Genomic DNA, 18,558 nt, shown 5'->3' with positions numbered 1-18,558 from the left:
TCCTGCTATGGCCAGCCAGGTGCGTGTGCATTGTGTTAAGTTGTGGATGAACATATCAGATGACACAGCGATTCTTCAATCAGCTCTTGTTTATTCACAAGCCAGAACAGAACTGAACTGAAGAGTTCAGCCAGCCTGCTTATATAGAGCTCCACTACAATGCAACTGTAACACTTTCTGTAACTATCCAATCACTGAACGTCACTTTCAATCCCTTATTTGCATATGTGGACCTCAGTGAAAACTATCTACAGTATCCCCCTGCTGGCCCAGGGTGAGAATTTCGGTACATAACAGATTGTATTCCAGAGGGAGGGGGTGGAATATCTCTTGCAACAAGTTTCCTTGCTATCAGTCCTATATTTACAAAGTAGACCCTAAAGTGTTGGTGAAATATGGCCTAGCTGCTTCGATGCAACTGAAATATTAAAAAAATTAAGGTCTTAGATATATATATATAATAAATGTTCATAACTGCATATATAAACCACATGTCTGAAACCCCACAGAAAAAGTCCTGAAACCATTTTGTCCCTCCCAAATTGACCTCAAATATTTCTCTGCAAGGTCGAAGGAAAATGGAAAAGCCTCCCCATTGTCTTTTCGTTCACAAATCCTGTCTTAAGGGTATGTCTGTGTAGGAACAGGGTGAGCCTGTGACCTGGCTCAGGAACTAAGTATTTATCATTACAAAAGACTGGCCAGGCTCCCCAGGTAATCCCATCAAGTGACCATTAACAGGTAACCTGCCAGACAGGATATAAACAACACACTCAGATTTCTGTTGTAGACCGCCCTTTCTGTAATGTAGGTATGATGTATCTGGGGGGTGGTCTTGAGCTACACCCCTTTCTGTGATGTATGTATAATGTTTCTGGTGGTGCTCTTGGACTCCAGGGCAGGCAATTTAAAATGCCAGTGGTACCTCGGGTTAAGTACTTAATTCGTTCTGGAGGTCCATTCTTAACCTGAAACAGTTCTTAACCTGAAGCACCACTTTAGCTAATGGGGCCTCCTGCTGCCACCGCGCCACCAGAACATGATTTCTGTTCTCATCCTGAATCAAAGTTCTTAACCCAAGGTACTATTTCTGGGTTAGCGGAGTCTGTAACCTGAAGCATATGTAACCTGAAGCGTATGTAACCCAAGGTACCACTGTATAAGGGCGGGAACACCTTTGTTCTGGGTCCTCCTCCTCCTCCTGCATGTGAGGGGAGCACCCTGTTGCAACAGTTCAATAAAGATCAAGCTTACAAGTCGCTTCGCTTCTCGATATTCTCTGGTTGGCCTCTGTTATTTTCTCCGACCGATGGAGAACCTACAAAGGACTCTATAAGGGCTCTTGTGTCCCCCATAAGGAAAGAAGGGTAGATTTGTGTTTATTACACAACACAGCTCCCTTGAAAGCACAGCTATTGACATGCCACTCCTAGAATTTCTGCTGTTGGATTCCCTATACCTGAACATATACATCTGCTTTCAGTCCTGAACAACCAGCCACTTTACTGTGAGCACTAGAATAACAAAAGTGCCTGTTCAACTATCAGAAATATATTGGCAGCAAGACTTTTGTTAAGGAAGGATGACTTCATGACGAAAAGGAAGCAATCAGATTCCCCTGCTCACCTTCGACCTCAACGTGGAATGTTAACTTGTCGTCCTTTGTTTCACAGGTGTAAATCCCTTCGTCTTCTTTCAGTGCATTGTGGACAATGAGCTTTCTGTTAACTCCCTGAGAGGTAAATGTCACTCTCTGGTCCAGCCTGATAGGTTTTTTACCCTTCTTCCATATGACGGGCTCGTTCTCTGATGAGACCTCGCACACCAGCTCAAATTTCTCTGAGAGCTTGACCTTGATTCCGGGGGTTGATTCATTGACGAACTTTGCCACTTCGTCTAGAAAAGTAAGTTGAGGTGCAAAACAGAGTTGGCAGCAAAGGGCGCAAATGGGTTGCGTATACAACTGAAACAACATTTTGCATGAACTGGAAAATCAGGTGATTTTTCCCCCAAATCTGAAGCAGAGTGATGTTTAATTTCATTTTTTTTAAAAGGGGGGGAAAGGTTGGACTTTGAGATTTGCATTCTAGACAAATTCAAAATCTGAAGATTTAAACAACGCTAACATTGTAATGTTACCCATTGTAACTAGGGGCGCGGGTGGCACTGTGGCCTCAGTGCCTAGGGCTTGCCGGTCGCATGGTCGGCGGTTCAAATCCTCGCGGTGGGGTGCGCTCCCGTCGTTCGGTCCCAGCGCCTGCCAACCTAGCAGTTCGAAAGCACCCCCGGGTGCAAGTAGATAAATAGGGACCGCTTACTGGCGGGAAGGTAAACGGCGTTTCCGTGTGCTGCGCTGGCTCGCCAGATGCAGCTTTGTCATGCTGGCCACGTGACCCGGAAGTGTCTTCGGACAGCGCTGGCCCCCGGCCTCTAGAGTGAGATGGGCGCACAACCCTAGAGTCTGTCAAGACTGGCCTGTACGGGCAGGGGTACCTTTACCTTTACCTTAACATTGTAATAAAGGCATTAGAGCTTTCATGGGGTGAGGGGAGAACCTGAGGAATGAACTCAAAGAAATTCCACAGCAGCAGCAATGTAAAGGGGACTCCATGGAGAAAGAGACTTGCCAGGAGAGATTTTGCTGCTGAAGACGTTTTAACGCCTGAGGCAAAAGTCAAGATGGCGCCCGCTCCCATTCCATGCGTAGAAGTTGACCAGTCAGGCAAATACATAATCTTATTATTCAATGGTTTGAAAAGGGTTAAGACAACAAGTCTTGACTGGTGAGTTCTATATATACAAACATTGGCTTGTTTAAATATTTTGTTGTCATTCTATAATATTTAAACATCCCATTTATTATTATTATTATTATTATTATTATTATTATTATTATTATTATCTATACTTCTCTTCATCCAAGCATCACAGGGTAATTTACAATATAAAAACACAAAAATGCATACCATAGTAACAAACAAAAACAATCCCCTGCCACACAAACAGTTTTTGTAGTTGTCGTTTATCAGATTATACTTTATATCCCCCCCCCCATGTTTAATTTTACGGAGTATTTTGAACTGATATATAATTGTGATGGATTAACTCTGAGTAAAACTTAGTTGACTACCACCTAGTGTTTATATTAGACCACTGTAGGCGGCCAAAGGCTGAAAGGCATTTGGTTTATTGGATATTCAAAGGCCTTGTAAATTTTAATTAGCTCATATTTGTGATACAGTTTTATAAAACATTTTATACGGTGTTTTGGAATGTTTGGATGTTCAGATTCCAATATTGTTTGCAGCTATTTATTTTGTCAGGCATTTGTACGTAGGCCTTTTCGCTGGCTACATCCTGATTATAAATAAATTAAATAAATATTTTTTTATCTATACCCCGCCCCTCCCGGTTCAGAAAACCGGGCTCAGGGCGGCTAACAACAAATTTAAAACACTTAATTGATGCAACAAAAAAACAGGATAAAATACAGTATAAAACGTGAATAACAATAAATTCAGAATTAAAAAATCAATTTAGGGGGGAAATCCATCCAACAAACATTAGATGATCACCAGAGCTAGCTGGCTAAATCAGTCCTATTTGGGCCAGTGAGGAGACCAGGGGAGAATTAGCTGTGGGATCCCAGAGCGGGTAATCTTCATAAAAAGGGGAGTGAGGGAAGGAAGGGGAATAAAAGATCAGGCTAAGTTCAAATAGAAAGCCAGGCAGAATACCTCTGTCTTACAGGTCCTGCAGAAGGAAGTTAAATCCTGCAGGGCCCTGGTCTCCTGGGACAGAGCATTCCACCAGGTCGGAGCCATCACTGAGAAGGCCCTGGCCCTGGTGGAGGATAGTCTGACTTTCTTAGGTCCCAGGACCTCTAAACTATGATTATTCATGGACCTTAAGGTCCTCTGCGGGGCATACCAGGAGAGGCGGTCCCGTAAATACGAGGGTCCTAAGCCACAAAGGAATGGAATGGAATGGCCTCCCCAGTGAAGCTTGCCTGGTGCCTGCATTAAGATCTTTTTGGTCCCAAGCGATGACCCCTTTATTCTTTCAATGTGCTAGCGAGAACAACTGAACCTCCACTTTCTCACACATCTAGGTGGTTAAGGCAGAGCTTGCAAGCTTTGAAACACAGCTCTTTGCTTCTGTGGATTTCTGGCCCCTCTCTCCCCAGCAAGTAAAAAATCCTAAGAAATATGCATATAAAAATACCTTTCAAACTTATCTTGGCAGTGCTTTCAAGATTATTGGCGACAAATTTCACCTCTGCTTCTTTGAAAACACTTGTGACCCTTTTGACAGTGAGGCTGTGCGACGTTTTGGTTCTGGTAATGATGTACTTATCGCTGTTCTGCACGATGTTGCCATTAACATACCACGAGCCGGAACAGGTATTAGTGAGGTCAACAGTGAAGATTGCATCCCTGCCTGGCGCTACTTCTACATTTCTCAGATGGCTTTTCACAGCCAGGACTGGTTCTATGGAACAGAAGAAGAAAATGCAGTTGAAATGACCAACTATTAGACAACGAAGGTAATGCAACTCAGAAAACACGTCATCCTTAGGTAGATTGCTACTGTATTGAGATTACGGTATTTTTTGCTCTATAAGATTCACTTTTTCCCTCCTAAAAAGTAAGGGGAAGCTGCTTTCACTGTGCAGTGATCCCTCTTGCTGTTCTGGCTTCTGAGATTCAGAATATTTTTTTTCTTGTTTTCCTCCTCCAAAAACTAGGTGTGTGTGATGGCCCGGGAATCTGATTCAGAGGCTGAACCGGAGGAATCCCAGCCTGCACAGGAGTCCCCGCCTCCAGGGCCGGCTGAGCCGGGGCAGGGCCTTGAATCTGAAGCGCCTGCACCTGTGCCGGATCCTCAGGAGCAGACACCAGATGAATCCACTTTGGCTCCGGAGGTGATTGAGGACCCATTGCCTACAGGTGCGCCTCTCCCAGCCCTGTCAGGGGAAGGTGAGTCTCCCCCTGGGTCCAGTAACCCTCCAGCCTCTCCTGAGCTGCAGAGGCTCAGGGCAGAGAGGCGAAGGGAACTGGTTTCTCCCAGGAGGAGTGCTCGCCTTAAGGCCAGGAGAGGCGGGTCTCCTGGGGGTCGGGACCGCCCCTGGCCTCAGAGAAGATAAAGGCCAGTCAGCCCGGTCCCAGGTTGCGGGAGCAACATCGTTGAAGACCTGTTTCAGCCAGCACCCAGACCTGTTCTTCCAGAGTTCCTGTCCTTGCCCGGCTCCTCGCTTTGGACCCCGCTTCACCCTTGGAGGACAGTCTACAGACCCTCGACCCAGGCCCCTGACCACGCCTCACGGTAACCTCCCCCCGGGACCAGCACAGTGTGTTTTGTGGTCTGGTGCATCTCATAGAGCGAAAAATATGGTACATTTGTGAGATAACCAGTCTCATATAATCAACATGCTTAAGTATGCATGAAGAGGTTAATGCCATAGAGTAAGCTGTCCTGCCAGGCTTAGCTAGGTCACTCCCCCTCACCTTAGAAGGAAGGTAATCAATTCTATTGTTGTACATCAGCCTACATGAGAAGCTCATCTTGAGTTCCTGCAGAAATAATTTAGGAACTTTCACCACTGTAACTAAGCCAAGTTTTACTGCCTGTGTTTTCTGACTGATGTATGAAAAAGCACATGAACCTGACCTTTGAAGAGTTTGTAAGTAAACCATTTTAGAACTTACCAAATGTGTGGTCTTTTTCTATGCTGGGGAAGAGGGGAACTTTGGGAGGAACGTAGAAGGGCATATTTTAAAGGTCTGCCAGCCTGTGTTTCCATGCTTTACTTTGCTGCATATTTTTGGTTTTAAATCTCTGCTGGGGTTCTATCCCTTAACCCTACAGGGTAAGATATTCCCCCTTCATGGGCTTCAGGGCCAACATAACACTGGATGACCAGAGAAATTATTATTGGCTCACATTTTTTGAGATGAGAACTGTCTTGCAAAAATAGGAGAAATGCAAACTCTAAAGAATAATTACATTTCAATCCACCCATTAGCCCAGGAGGTGAGAAGCAGGATTCACAAAAATTAAATTCCTCCATCATTCCTACCTTCCACAATACTCTCAATCTAACTTGTTCTTCTTCAATGGCTCTTAGCCTAACCAACTTCTCAGAGATCCTGCGAGACCAGCCTGAGGAGGTTAATCCTAACTCATATCAGAACCTTACTAAATCATACCAAGAACCTTGAATAAGTTATTGCTGAATATTAGGTTCAACTCTGAATAGTCTGTGGGATGTGAAACACAAGAGCAGTCAAGTACAACATTCCTAGAGTGGACATGTTTACACATGGGGAGGAATGTTTGTCTAGCCAGCAGGTAAACTTCCTGTTTCCTTCTGGGCTGGGACAGACTTCCTCTGCATGTGACTAGAGGTGGCCGTGGCCTCACCTGTGCAGGTAATGACAAAAGCACAGGGCAGGGCAGTCATCTCTCTCTGACTACATACATCAAAGAAGCAACATCTGCTTAGCCAAAGATGCTTCTAGCCAAGAGAGGACAGAGGGACTGTCTCTTTATGGGATAGTTTCCCAGGTGTATGTTACTTTTCTAAGCTAAGTCTGCCTTCTGAGATCTGATTGTGAACAGAATGTGAGTAAACTCTTTCTATACTTTTATAGAAGACTGTGTCATGTCTTATCTTTTATGGGGGAATAAGGGGAAAATACCAGAACAGTTATTATAGAGGTTTTAGCAAGCCTGAGCAAACGCATCCACTGTGGATGCGAAGGGACGCGGGTGGCGCTGTGGGTAAAACCTCAGCGCCTAGGACTTGCGGTTCGAATCCCCGCGGCGGGGTGCGCTCCCGCTGCTCAGTCCCAGCGCCTGCCAACCTAGCAGTTCGAAAGCACTCCCGGGTGCAAGTAGATAAATAGGGACCGCTTACTAGTGGGAAGGTAAACGGCGTTTCCGTGTGCTGCGCTGGCTCACCAGATGCAGCTTTGCCACGCTGGCCACGTGACCCGGAAGTGTCTCCGGACAGCGCTGGCCCCTGGCCTCTTAAGTGAGATGGGCGCACAACCCTAAAGTCTGTCAAGACTGGCCCATACGGGCAGGGGTACCTTTACCTTTACCTTTATACTTTTATAGAAGACTGTGTCATGTCTTATCTTTTATGAGAGAATGAGGGGAAAATACCAGAACAGTTATTATAGAGGCTTTAGCAAGCCTGAGCAAACGCATCCTCTGTGAGTTTAAAAGGGGGAATGTTACTCTGCTGAATTGTGAACTTGTTTACAGAAGTTGGAAAGGCTATAATCAAACAATATATCCTCTCCTGCATCCCTGAACATTCCCACATAGTCAACCCAACACAGCAATCACTTTTGATGCTCTAAAGCTCACATGCAGCCAGTGGCGTAGCGTGGGTTGTCAGCACCCGGGGCAAGGCAAGTAATTTGTGCCCCCTAACCCGTGGATTTTAGTACTCGGGCAGAGAGCTACGAGTGTGCGCCCCCCCCCCAGATGTTGCGGCCGGTGCGGCCGGCCCCCCCTGCACCCCCCACGCTACGCCACTGCATCCAGCTCACTACCTTCCAATGGCTTCTTCATTTCATGAGATGTAGCAGGTCTATGAACCCAGCCTCAAGGACTGCAAACGCCTCCTCCTTTCATACTCACCAAGGTGCAAGGTTCCTGGGAAGTCAAGGTAGCCGCTCTGGCCATAGTTGTTGACTGCAGACACTCGGAATTGGTAGTCAGCCTCTTCAGCAAGGTTGCTCACAGTGAACTCAGTTTCAGGAACGGGGGATTCGTGGCATCTCAGCCAAGTGAATCCAGTCAGTTTCTTACGTTCCACTACATATCCATCAATAGGGATGGGGCGCTCCATCTTAGGCGGGGACCAGGATAGCATCACTGAGGTTTCTGTTTTATTTTTCACCACTGGGTCAACTGGTGGATGCGATGGAGGCTTTTTCGGAGCTGGGTAGTATGAAAAAAGAGGGGGAAAATAAGTTGATCTGTTTGAAAAGCCAGGATAATAATTCATCCATTTATTCCCCAGCCACTCTGGGCGGCTTCCACCAAAGATTAAAAATACATTAAAATGTCACACATGAAAAACTTCTCTGAACAGGGTTGCCTTCAGATGTCTTCTAAATATCAGGTAGTTGTTTATCTCTTTGACATCTGATGGGAGGGCATTCCACAGGGTGGGCGCCACTACCGAGAAGGCCCTCTGCCTGGTTCCCTGTAACCTCACTTCTTGCAGTGAAGGAACCACCAGAAGGCCCTCGGTTCTGGATCTCAGTGTCCGGGCAGAACGATGGGGGTGGAGACTCTCCTTCAGGTATACAGGGCCGAGGCCGTTTAGGGCTTTAAAGGTCAACACCAACACTTTGAATTGTGCTCAGAAACGTACCGGGAGCCAATGCAGATCGTTCAAGATCAGATCATTTAGGGATACACACACATCAATGCCAGAGGCAACACGCTAAAAGTCATGCTGTACCAGACATCAATCCTTGCCTCCAGCCACAAAATTCCATAGCCTTCTTCACCCTTGCTTCAGGGAGGACAAACCCTACAATACATTGCAGCTATTTTAATACACCCAGCTTTAAGTTTGCTTCCTTTTAGCCTAAGAGCTCATCCAGACTTCTACTTTCCAGCCGCTTTCCCCTCAGGAAACCCAATCTTTACTGCTGAATCAGTTTTGGGCTCCATGCTCTCAGCAGGGTGCCCCAAAATGTGTGAGATCGCAGAGGTCATTTCTGGGCTCCGCAAGATCGCACAGATCATGAGGAACAAGGACTGGGAAGACACATGTCCTGGTTTCCCAAGTCAACACATTGGAGGGTATGCCCATCACAGGCCTGTCTGCTGCCATCCCTGTTGTTTAATAGGGTGATTGCAGACTTCGGCACAGTTGTAAGAAAGGTCCTTCTAGCAGATGCTGACAGAAAGCCAAATTACACTAAGCTCATTGTGTTCCACCGTGATTGACACAGCCATGTTAGCACATGGGATCCACAACCAAACGCCAGAGTCATGGCTGGTGAGTGTGCCAGTAGCTCCAAAAATGGCTCCAAGTTTTCTTCCTAAATGCAGGGCCGGATTTAGGTTTGATGAGGCCCTAAGCTACTGAAGGTAATGGGCCCCTTTATATGTCCAGGTGTCCTTTGTCAACAACAAATTGTCACTGCTTTTTGTGTTGAATAGATGGTAATTTATGGACCTAATAGGTATCTAAAGCCATTTGCACATGCAGAATGTAGGCACCCTAAATACATAGTAAAGGTAAAGGGACCCCTGCCCATTAGGTCCAGTCGTGACCGACTCTGGGGTTGCGGCGCTCATCTCGCTTTATTGGCCAAGGGAGCCGGCGTACAGCTTCTGGGTCATGCGGCCAGCATGACTAAGCCGCTTCTAGCGAACCAGAGAAGCGCACGGAAAAGCCGTTTACCTTCCCGCCAGAGTGGTACCTATTTATCTACTTGCACTGCGTGCTTTCGAACTGCTAGGTTGGCAGGAGCAGGGACCGAGCAACGGGAGCTCCGGGAGCTCCGGGGATTCGAACCGCCGACTTTCTGATTGGCAAGTCCTAGACTCTGTGGTTTAACCCACAGCGCCACCCGTGTCCCAAATACATAGAAATGAGCAAACCAGTAATATTTTAGGGAGCAGGCTAGCAGGCGGGGCCCATGACTTACATCATAGGAGCGTACACAACACAGAACAACACACTGTTGCTGTATGTAGGTTTTATTTTATTTGTTTTTTATCTTATACAAGGGTACCTCTGGTTACGTACTTAATTCGTTCCAGAGGCCCGTTCTTAACCTGAAACTGTTCTTAACCTGAAGCACCACTTTAGCTAATGGGGCCTCCTGCTGCCGCTGCGCGATTTCTGTTCTCATCCTGAAGCAAAGTTCTTAACCCGAGGTAATATTTCTGGGTTAGCGGAGTCTGTAACCTGAAGCGTATGTAACCCAAGGTACCACTGTATTTTGGAAATATACATTCAGTATATCCAGTTGTTTTTTCCATTAATTTTTTTGGGGGCCCCCAAGAGAGTGGGGCCCGAAACTATAGCTTGTTTACCTTATACGTAAATCCAGCACTGCCTAAATGTGACCAGCGTGTTGAAATGGAACCACCAGGATTTTCCACGAAGCAAACAAGGTGCTTTTCTAATAGAGCCATTAGACTTCGTAAGACACAGAATAAAAATAGGGAACCTTGGCCTGATACCCCCTCCTTCCTTAGCAATCTACATAAATATATATATCAGTGTCACACGATATACTGTCATCCCCCCTGAAGTTTAATGGGAAGGCCAAAGCTGCAAAGTGCCGGCCTGTTTAGCATCCAGCTCAGGTTCAGTAGGTTGGCTACATACTGAAATCAGATATTAGGTACTAACCCTTGACTTCTTAAGCTTAGTAACATTTAGTCAGATCCCCCCCCCCTCCTCTGAAAGAGCATTCTCAGGTGCAAGATCATTTTGTTCAGCATGAGAGGGAAGCAACATGCAACTATTGGGTCACTGTTGTCTAGGGTGTCAACAGCTCTTGGGTTTGCTTAGGAATCGCAGCAATTTGCATTTTTTCAAAATCCTCGTTAAAACTCAGCAGCAAATTTCTCATAAGAAATATTTGGATGCAGTTTTGACTAATATGCATGTTTTGAAAGCAATTTTTCCATGGTGCATTTTTATATATTCTTTTCACAAATACCGTATTTTTTGCTCTATAAGACTCACTTTTTCCCTCCCTAAAAAGTAAGGGGAAATGTGTGTGCATCTTATGGAGCGAATGCAGGCTGCGCAGCTATCCCAGAAGCCAGAACAGCAAGAGGGATCGCTGCTTTCGCTGCGCAGCGATCGCTCTTGCTGTTCTGGCTTCTGGGATTCAAAATATTTTGTTTCTTGTTTTCCTCCTCCAAAAACTAGGTGCGTCTTATAGTCTGGTGCGTCTTATAGAGCAAAAAATACGGTATATTAAACAGATGGACTGGTGGAGAAGTGCTCCACCTTGCTGCTTCAAACAGCTAGCTGAAACTTTTATTATTCAGGAGATCTGCTTGTGTTCCCGTCCTCCACAAGAGGGCCAGCTTCATCCCTTGAGAAGCCCTGGAACCTAAGACTTAAAGCTAACCATAGCCACTTTCCTCATCCTAGTGCTGGCCTATTATACCATAAGCTGCAGACCAATCCATACTCTGTGGGTTTCACATAGAGGAAGAGAGAACAGCTCACCGGACACAGTAAACTGGGTGGACGTTCTACACTCGTCGGCCACAAACACAATCTCTGCCGAGTCCTCCATTTTACAATCTCGGATTATCAAACTGTACTCTTTGCCGGATGAAGTGATGGCAATTCTGCTGTCGGGCTTCAGTTCTTCCTTGTTCTTTAGCCACCGGAATTTCTGGCACTTGTTTTCCAGCTCCACGCAGAATATCGCTGTGTCATTTATGCTGACTGCAGTCTTCCTTGGCAGTTTCTTGATAATATTCCCTTGGGTGGGGTGGAGATTTTTAAAGAAATTATTTTTAATAATAATAATAATAATAATAATAATAATAATAATTAGCAGAACATTTAAATACGAGGACCTAAAAGATATAACATTGCTTAAATCACTTTCTCTAATTCATAGAGATTTAAAACCCTGTGCACATAAATTACAGAGGTGAACCCTACATAACTACAGTGGTGCCTCGCAAGACGAAATTAATTCGTTCGAGTTTTTTCGTCTTGCGAATTTTTCGTCTTGCGAAGCAAGCCCATAGGGAAATTCGTCTTGCGAAGCAACTCAAAAAACGCAAAACTCTTTCGTCTTGCGAGTTTTTCGTCTTGCGAGGCATTCGTCTTGCGAGGTACCACTGTGACAGAGGGAGATTTTGTTAGCACATAGGGAAATCAGAGAAATGTAGTGAATAACCAAGACCACATTGATATGAGGATTTGCAATTTAAAATATATGGAAAATGTTAACTGTGTATCCTATGTAGTTTATGTCAAGAACGCTAATACTGTACACATATTTGTGTCTTTGTTTCATACATACATGCATACACACACACACACACACACATCTATATCTTTCACAAACACAGACTAGGTTCATGGTATCAGGTACTACTTCAAAGGTGGTTTGGAAAACCTAGCCTTATTTCTAGTAATGGGTGAGATTTACCTGCCTCCGTGATGATTGAGCTTTCTTTAAAAGTTCTTAAACTTTCTACATATCTACTCATAAGCAAGTCCTACTGATTTCAATGGGGCTTACTCGCCAGGTAAGTGGATATAGGATTGGCTTAGGCTTGATTTGCTCTCGAATCACCCAGTTGTAAAGCTAGCCCCATTGCATGGCGAGTTCCCTCCTCCCCCCAGTGGAAATAAAGACACATGACACAGATATTTAAGGTTAATGGGCTAAATACTGCCACAACTTTATTGGTTACAAGTGATGAGCGGTATTGGCTTTAGGCATTGGTCCTGGAGCAGCTGGAAGCAGCAAAGAGGGAGATCCCCGCCACGCCTGTGTTAAATGGACCATAAAGAAGGCTGATCGCCGAAGAATGGATGCTTTTGAATTATGGTGCTGGAGGAGACTCTTGAGAGTCCCATGGACTGCAAGAAGATCAAACCGATCCATTCTGAAGGAAATCAGCCCTGAGTGCTCACTGGAAGGACAGATCCTGAAGCTGAGGCTCCAATACTTTGGCCACCTCATGAGAAGAGAGGACTCCCTGGAAAAGACCCTGATGTTGGGAAAGATGGAGGGCACAAGGAGAAGGAGACGACAGAGGACGAGATGGTTGGACCGTGTTCTTGAAGCTACCAGCATAAGTTTGACCAAACTGCGGGAGGCAGTGGAAGACAGGAGTGCCTGGCGTGCTCTGATCCATGGGGTCACGAAGAGTCAGACACGACTAAATGACTAAACAACAATGCCTCTTGCTTGTCAGGGTGCAGGACATCTCTCTGTGTGTGTAGAAAATAACCTACTGTACAAGAGTTAAATTTACATGTGTCCCTCTGCACACTTTTGCCTCTGGCCCCACCCACCCCTGGTATGTGGCCCCTGGAAGGCTGCCTAGATCAGAATGCGGCCCTTGATGCAGAAAAGTTACCCCACCTTCCTTTAGAGGAAGGGAGGGATGAAAATGAAATAAATTAACGAAGGTGTGTACTGCGGTTGTCTCTCACTCCAGAACCGAGCAAACTCTCTGTAAGCAACAGCTGGAAGAAGGAGCTGTTCCGTTCTTGCCGTACAGGCCAGTGCATAAAGCAGCCAGCCAAGTCCACGTCTGTTACAGCAGAGAGAGGTAGCAGCTGCTTGCAAAAGTGGCCATGTTGTTCTTGTTTGCGAAGAAGTCTCTGGGGGTAGAAATGCAACGACCATCCTATCAGTTGCTTGCTAAGGCAAGCTGGGTGCGACACAGAAACTATGCAGGCAACTGTACACTGGATTACCCCTCTCCTCTTAATATACTCAGCAAATAGTGCAATCAATATCAAGGCTAGCATTACAAAAAATTGCTTTAGAAGACCCTGCCTGACCTTTGGCTGGAGCAAACAAGCCATTGGCATTAACTTGGGGCTTGCAGGACAGATTGTGCATTTCTGTCCAACGTTCCCTTGCCTCCCTTCATCCCTCCATTTCCTCAGCTGTATCTTGCACCAAGGGTAGCCAACTTGTGGCCCTTAAGTTGTTGCTGGGCTCCAACTTCCATTAGCCCTGGTCAGCATACCCAACAGTCAGAGATGGCGGGAGCTGCAACCAAGCAACATCTAGAAAGCCACAAGTTCTCCATCCTTGATCTAAGATGTGGCGGTTCCCTGCTGCATGCACAAGATGGAAGAATGTCTCTGCTTACATGAGCCTACATCTCATAAGAGAGGGGGATGCCCCTTCTAAGATCACAGGTGTAACCTTCTAGGTGCTGCTGGACTCCAGCTCCCACTGGCCCCCATGGGAACAGCCAAGGGTCTGAGATGATGGGGGCTGTAATGCAGAAACATCTGGAGTGCCATAGGCTAAACACCCCATCCTACAGATTCAAGAGGTACAAAATGCAGCTTTAAGAAAGTGCAGCAGGTATCCTGGGAGGCTTCGCAACTAGACTAGGCCCCACTCCCTTACACGCTTTCATCAACACTCCCTGTGCCGTGCTCTAAAGCTCATTTGAGAAAAGGCAGCGCAACAATGCAGAGGTGCAGTCATAGCTAGAGACATCTGAGAATTCCAAGGGGCATGGAAGTGGAAGCTGCCCGTGTTTCCACCTGGCCAATATGTCAAAATTCCGTTTGTTTGTTTGTTTGTTTGTTTGTTTGTTTGTTTGTTTGTTTGCAGTGGGTTAACAGTTGTGAAATGTTGGAAGAACTCCAAAGATCTATCACTAGAAGCACGGTGTAACAAAGTATTGGCAATCAATTATATCAGCAGAAAAACTAGTCGAATTCGAGCACAAATACAAAAGAGTCTCAAGGGCCATTTAGAGCTGCATTTGGCCCCCAGACTCCACCCATTGTCTGCAGAAGCCAAGCCAAGAGCTACCAGACTCACTACTGCTGCCCTCCTAGGTAAAGGTAAAGGGACCCCTGACAATTAGATCCAGTCGTGACCGACTCTGGGGTTGCAGCGCTCATCTTGCTTTATTGGCCGAGGGAGCCGGCGTACAGCTTCCGGGTCATGTGGCCAGCATGACTAAGCCGCTTCTGAAGAACCACCTTCCCAGAGCGGTACCTATTTATCTACTTGCACTTTGACATGCTTTCAAACTGCTAGGTTGGCAGGAGCAGGGACCGAGCAACGGGAGCTCACCCCGTCGCGGGGATTCGAACCACCGACCTTCTGATCAGCAAGTCCTAGGCTCTGTGGTTTAACCCACAGCGCCACCCACGTCCCTCCTAGTGCTCCACAGATGACCAGCTTTGTACCTCAGGAACTGGCTTTTACTGGTCCTGCTCAGCTGCTCGTGCAACAGTATGACATGGAAGAGACATAAATCCCTTCCTACGCCCACACAGCATCCGCTTCGTATTCTCTCTCCAAGTGCAAGGCCTGTAAACATTTGGCTAGCCACTCCCAGCATGTAGGATGTTGGAAGTTTTCACATTTCAAAGAGGAGGAAGAGGCACGGCAAGCACTTAATGGATTCTTGAGGGTGTAAAAGGAGAGATAATGGAGCAAAAACACAACTAGTTTTGCCACTGCAGCACTGTGGGTTCATAATATCACAGAACCATAGAAATGTGAGGGCTGGAAGGGATCCCGAGGGTCATCTAGTCCAACCCCCTGCAATGCAGAAATTTCAACACATGGCTCCCCATCCAATTTGAAACCATACTGGAGCCTGCTTAACTTTGCAAATGAGCTAGCAGCTTTATTGGTGCACCACTAGCTTCTTGTCACCACAGATTTCCATTTTTGTCAAATTCAGTCTACCACTCAGAAGCAGTAAGGTTTCCATCTAAAAGCACGTTCAGACATGGGCATTCATCACTTGATAGCTCTTGATGGCTCTTATATGAGTGTGTGTGAATAGATTTCTCTGTAAAGTGTTGTGTCTGTGGGGATCGTAAAGGGAAAGGGAAAGGGACCCCTGACCATTAGGTCCAGTCGCAGACGACTCTGGGGCTGTGCGCTCATCTCGTTCCATAGGCTGAGGGAGCCGGCGTTTGTCCACAGACAGTTTTTCTGGGTCATGTGGCCAGCATGACTAAGCCACTTCTGAAAAACCAGAGCAGCGCACGGAAACGCCATTTACCTTCCCGCCGGAGCGGAACCTATTTATCTACTTGCACTTTGACGTGCTTTCGAACTGCTAGGTTGGCAGGAGCAGGGACCGAGCAACGGGAGCTCACCCAGTCATGGGGATTCAAACCAGTGACCTTCAGATGAGCAAGCCCTAAGCTCAGTAGTTTAGACCACAGCGCCACCCACAACGTAGGGGATATCAAATGTGATTGCAAACACTAGACCAGTTAAGGCAATGCACGATAGCAGAAACCAATATTCACTCTTAAAATGAAGGGTATGTTAGATAAATCATGTGAAACGAATTTGAATAAATTATCAGCAGCAAAACAAATATGAAAGTCAGGACGCCACAAGATAATAGTTTGGAATAGCATGGGGGTTATTCTTTAGATTCTGGAATAAGACATACTGAAATAAGACAGAATAATAATATCTGAGCTGAACGCATTGTGCTCATTCAGAGAGTGCAAGAGTGCTCAGAGCTATCTTAAAATTGGGGAATATATATTGAAGACTAAAAAAGGGGGTTAGTGTTTCATAACCAAATACAATGTGAAGGCAGAACATTACATGGCATGTGTGTTACAACCCTCAAGGGCACTTGAAACAGGCAACTGTGCTTGGAGAGAAGGTGATTTCACTGGAGAAAAGGGGAGGTTAACCCTTTCTCGGCTGCTGCTTCCTCTCTACAAGCTGCAGCTTCTCCTGCAAGATTCAGCATGTGTGGAATGAGATAAACATGTATTTCATACCTTGCAGCTAGGGGAGGCAGGGGAAGAGTTACCCACCACACAGAGAGACATCTTCTCTACTGCAGTTTCTGTGGTGCAAGGCACACCCTCTCAAAACGTTTTGGTTTGAGAAAGCTTTCCCTGAGGTGTGACCAAGTCATTTTAAAAAATCTTAATTGTACACCTGTAGGAATGGTTTAAATATTTTTTAGAATTTGTAGAAATGATTTTGTTTTCAGAATTCACATTATTTGCCATGTGTGTGTAATCCCATTGTACACTGTTTTGATGGCCGCAGGTTGTTTATGAATTTGTAAAATAAATAAATAAATAAATAGAAGTGTATTTGCCTATCAGAAGTGCTCCCGGGGGTTTTATTATGTATGTATATATTATTACATGTGTTCAACCTGAAGAAGAAGAAGAAGAAGAAGAAGAAGAAGAAGAAGAAGAAGAAGAAGAAGAAGAAGAAGAAGAAGAAGAAGAGTAGTAGTAGTAGTAGTAGTAGTAGTAGTAGTAGTAGTAGTAGTAGTTTGGATTTGATATCCCACTTTATCACTACCCGAAGAAGTCTCAAAGCGGCTAACATTCTCCTTTCCCTTCCTCCCCCACAACAAGCACTCTGTGAGGTGAGTGGGGCTGAGAGACTTCAAAGAAGTGTGACTGGCCCAAGGTCACCCAGCAGCTGCATGTGGAGGAGCGGGGAATCGAACCCTGTTCACCAGATTATGAGTCTACCACTCTTAACGACTACACCACACTGGCTCTGCAATGTGTTTGTAAGGCATGCATCATACCCTCCTTCTCCAATGAAAATAGAGACATCCTAAGGAAAAGTGGGACATTCCAGAATCAAATCAGAAACTGGGACGGCTTCTCTAAATCAGGGGTGTCCCTGGAAAACAGGAACACTTGGAGGGTCTGTAGCTTTTCCACATGGGCCTTCTTCACAAACATTTCTGACTCCTTATTGCCGACTCTTCACTACTATGAATGTTCTTAGATGGTTGTAGACCATCCTCCTTTGGGATGAAGGGCAGGATATAAATTTAAACAAATCACGAATGAGTGCTGCCAGATTCACAACTTTCATTAGAACAGGCATCCCCAACCTTCGGCCCTCCAGATGTTTTGGACTACAATTCCCATCATCCCTGACCATTGGTCCTGTTAGCTAGTGATCATGGGAGTTGTAGGCTAAAACATCTGGAGGGCCGCAGGTTGAGGATGCCTGCTTTAGAAGCACCCTAAGGAAAAAAGCATTTCATGTGCTTCATTTTCACTTACCTTGGACACTTAATTCTGCAATGGTTCTGCTTCCCTCTTTCATTTCGCATATGTAGACAGCATCGTCATCCATGGTGACGTTCTGGACTGTAAGCTTCCGATACGTGCCTTCTTCCTCAATGTTGTACTTTTGGCTCTGCTGGAGTTTTGTCTCCTCTTTGAACCAGGTGGTTTCTGTGCTGGGAACGGGCACCTCACACTGGAAGGAAGCAGATTCCTTCTCCCGAACTTCCAGGTCTCTAAGTTTCATCTTGAAAGGTATTCTCGGTTCTTGGGAACAAGGAAAAGAAGCAATAAGTATGGGAACACAAGAGCATAACAGAGCCAGGTAAGGATTGCTCTGAATACACTATGATGAAATAGTTAACAACAGGGGAGGGAGACCTTGGGCCCAGGTGCTGAAGGTGGCCCTTCAAGCCTCTCTATGTGGCCCTTAGGATGCTCCCAAGGCCACACACACTCTCCTGCCACGCTGCTCCAAGATAGGGTGGTTTGGAGGTCATCCACTGAGCGTGCACACACTACGTTGTCATGGTGGATGAACAAGCAGACTGCAAACTCATACAGATAATCAACTGAGGCTGCATCTGCACTATGCATTTAAAGCATTATGGTACCACTTTAAACAGTCATGGTTTCCCCCAAGAATTCTGAGAACTGCAGTTAAAGGTCCTGAGGGGTTGTTAGAAGACTCCTGTTACCCTCACAGAACTACAAGTCCCACAGTTCTCTAGGAAGCAGGATAGACTGGTAAACCATTCTGGAAAGTGTAGCGTGGCTGTAAAAGGTAT

The 18,558-nt window shown here is 45.8% G+C and overlaps 1 protein-coding gene across 1 annotated transcript in view; it reads right to left on the bottom strand.

The window, feature by feature from the left end:
* OBSCN (obscurin, cytoskeletal calmodulin and titin-interacting RhoGEF) overlaps positions 1 to 18,558 on the bottom strand; it is a 206,571-nt gene that overhangs the window by 167,931 nt on the left and 20,082 nt on the right. The window contains exons 3-7 of the mRNA XM_077936688.1: positions 17,768 to 18,037; positions 11,234 to 11,494; positions 7,654 to 7,956; positions 4,225 to 4,491; positions 1,627 to 1,896 (exon numbers count right to left, since the gene is read on the bottom strand). Of these exons, the coding sequence (XP_077792814.1) occupies positions 1,627 to 1,896; positions 4,225 to 4,491; positions 7,654 to 7,956; positions 11,234 to 11,494; positions 17,768 to 18,037 (1,371 nt within the window). The remainder of the gene's footprint in view (positions 1 to 1,626; positions 1,897 to 4,224; positions 4,492 to 7,653; positions 7,957 to 11,233; positions 11,495 to 17,767; positions 18,038 to 18,558) is intronic.

This window comes from Podarcis muralis, chromosome 12, assembly GCF_964188315.1.
Source record: "Podarcis muralis chromosome 12, rPodMur119.hap1.1, whole genome shotgun sequence".
NCBI classification, from domain to species: domain Eukaryota; kingdom Metazoa; phylum Chordata; class Lepidosauria; order Squamata; family Lacertidae; genus Podarcis; species Podarcis muralis.
The sequence above is the reverse complement of the archived record's forward strand: the minus strand, read 5'-3'. Positions and strand labels throughout refer to the sequence as shown.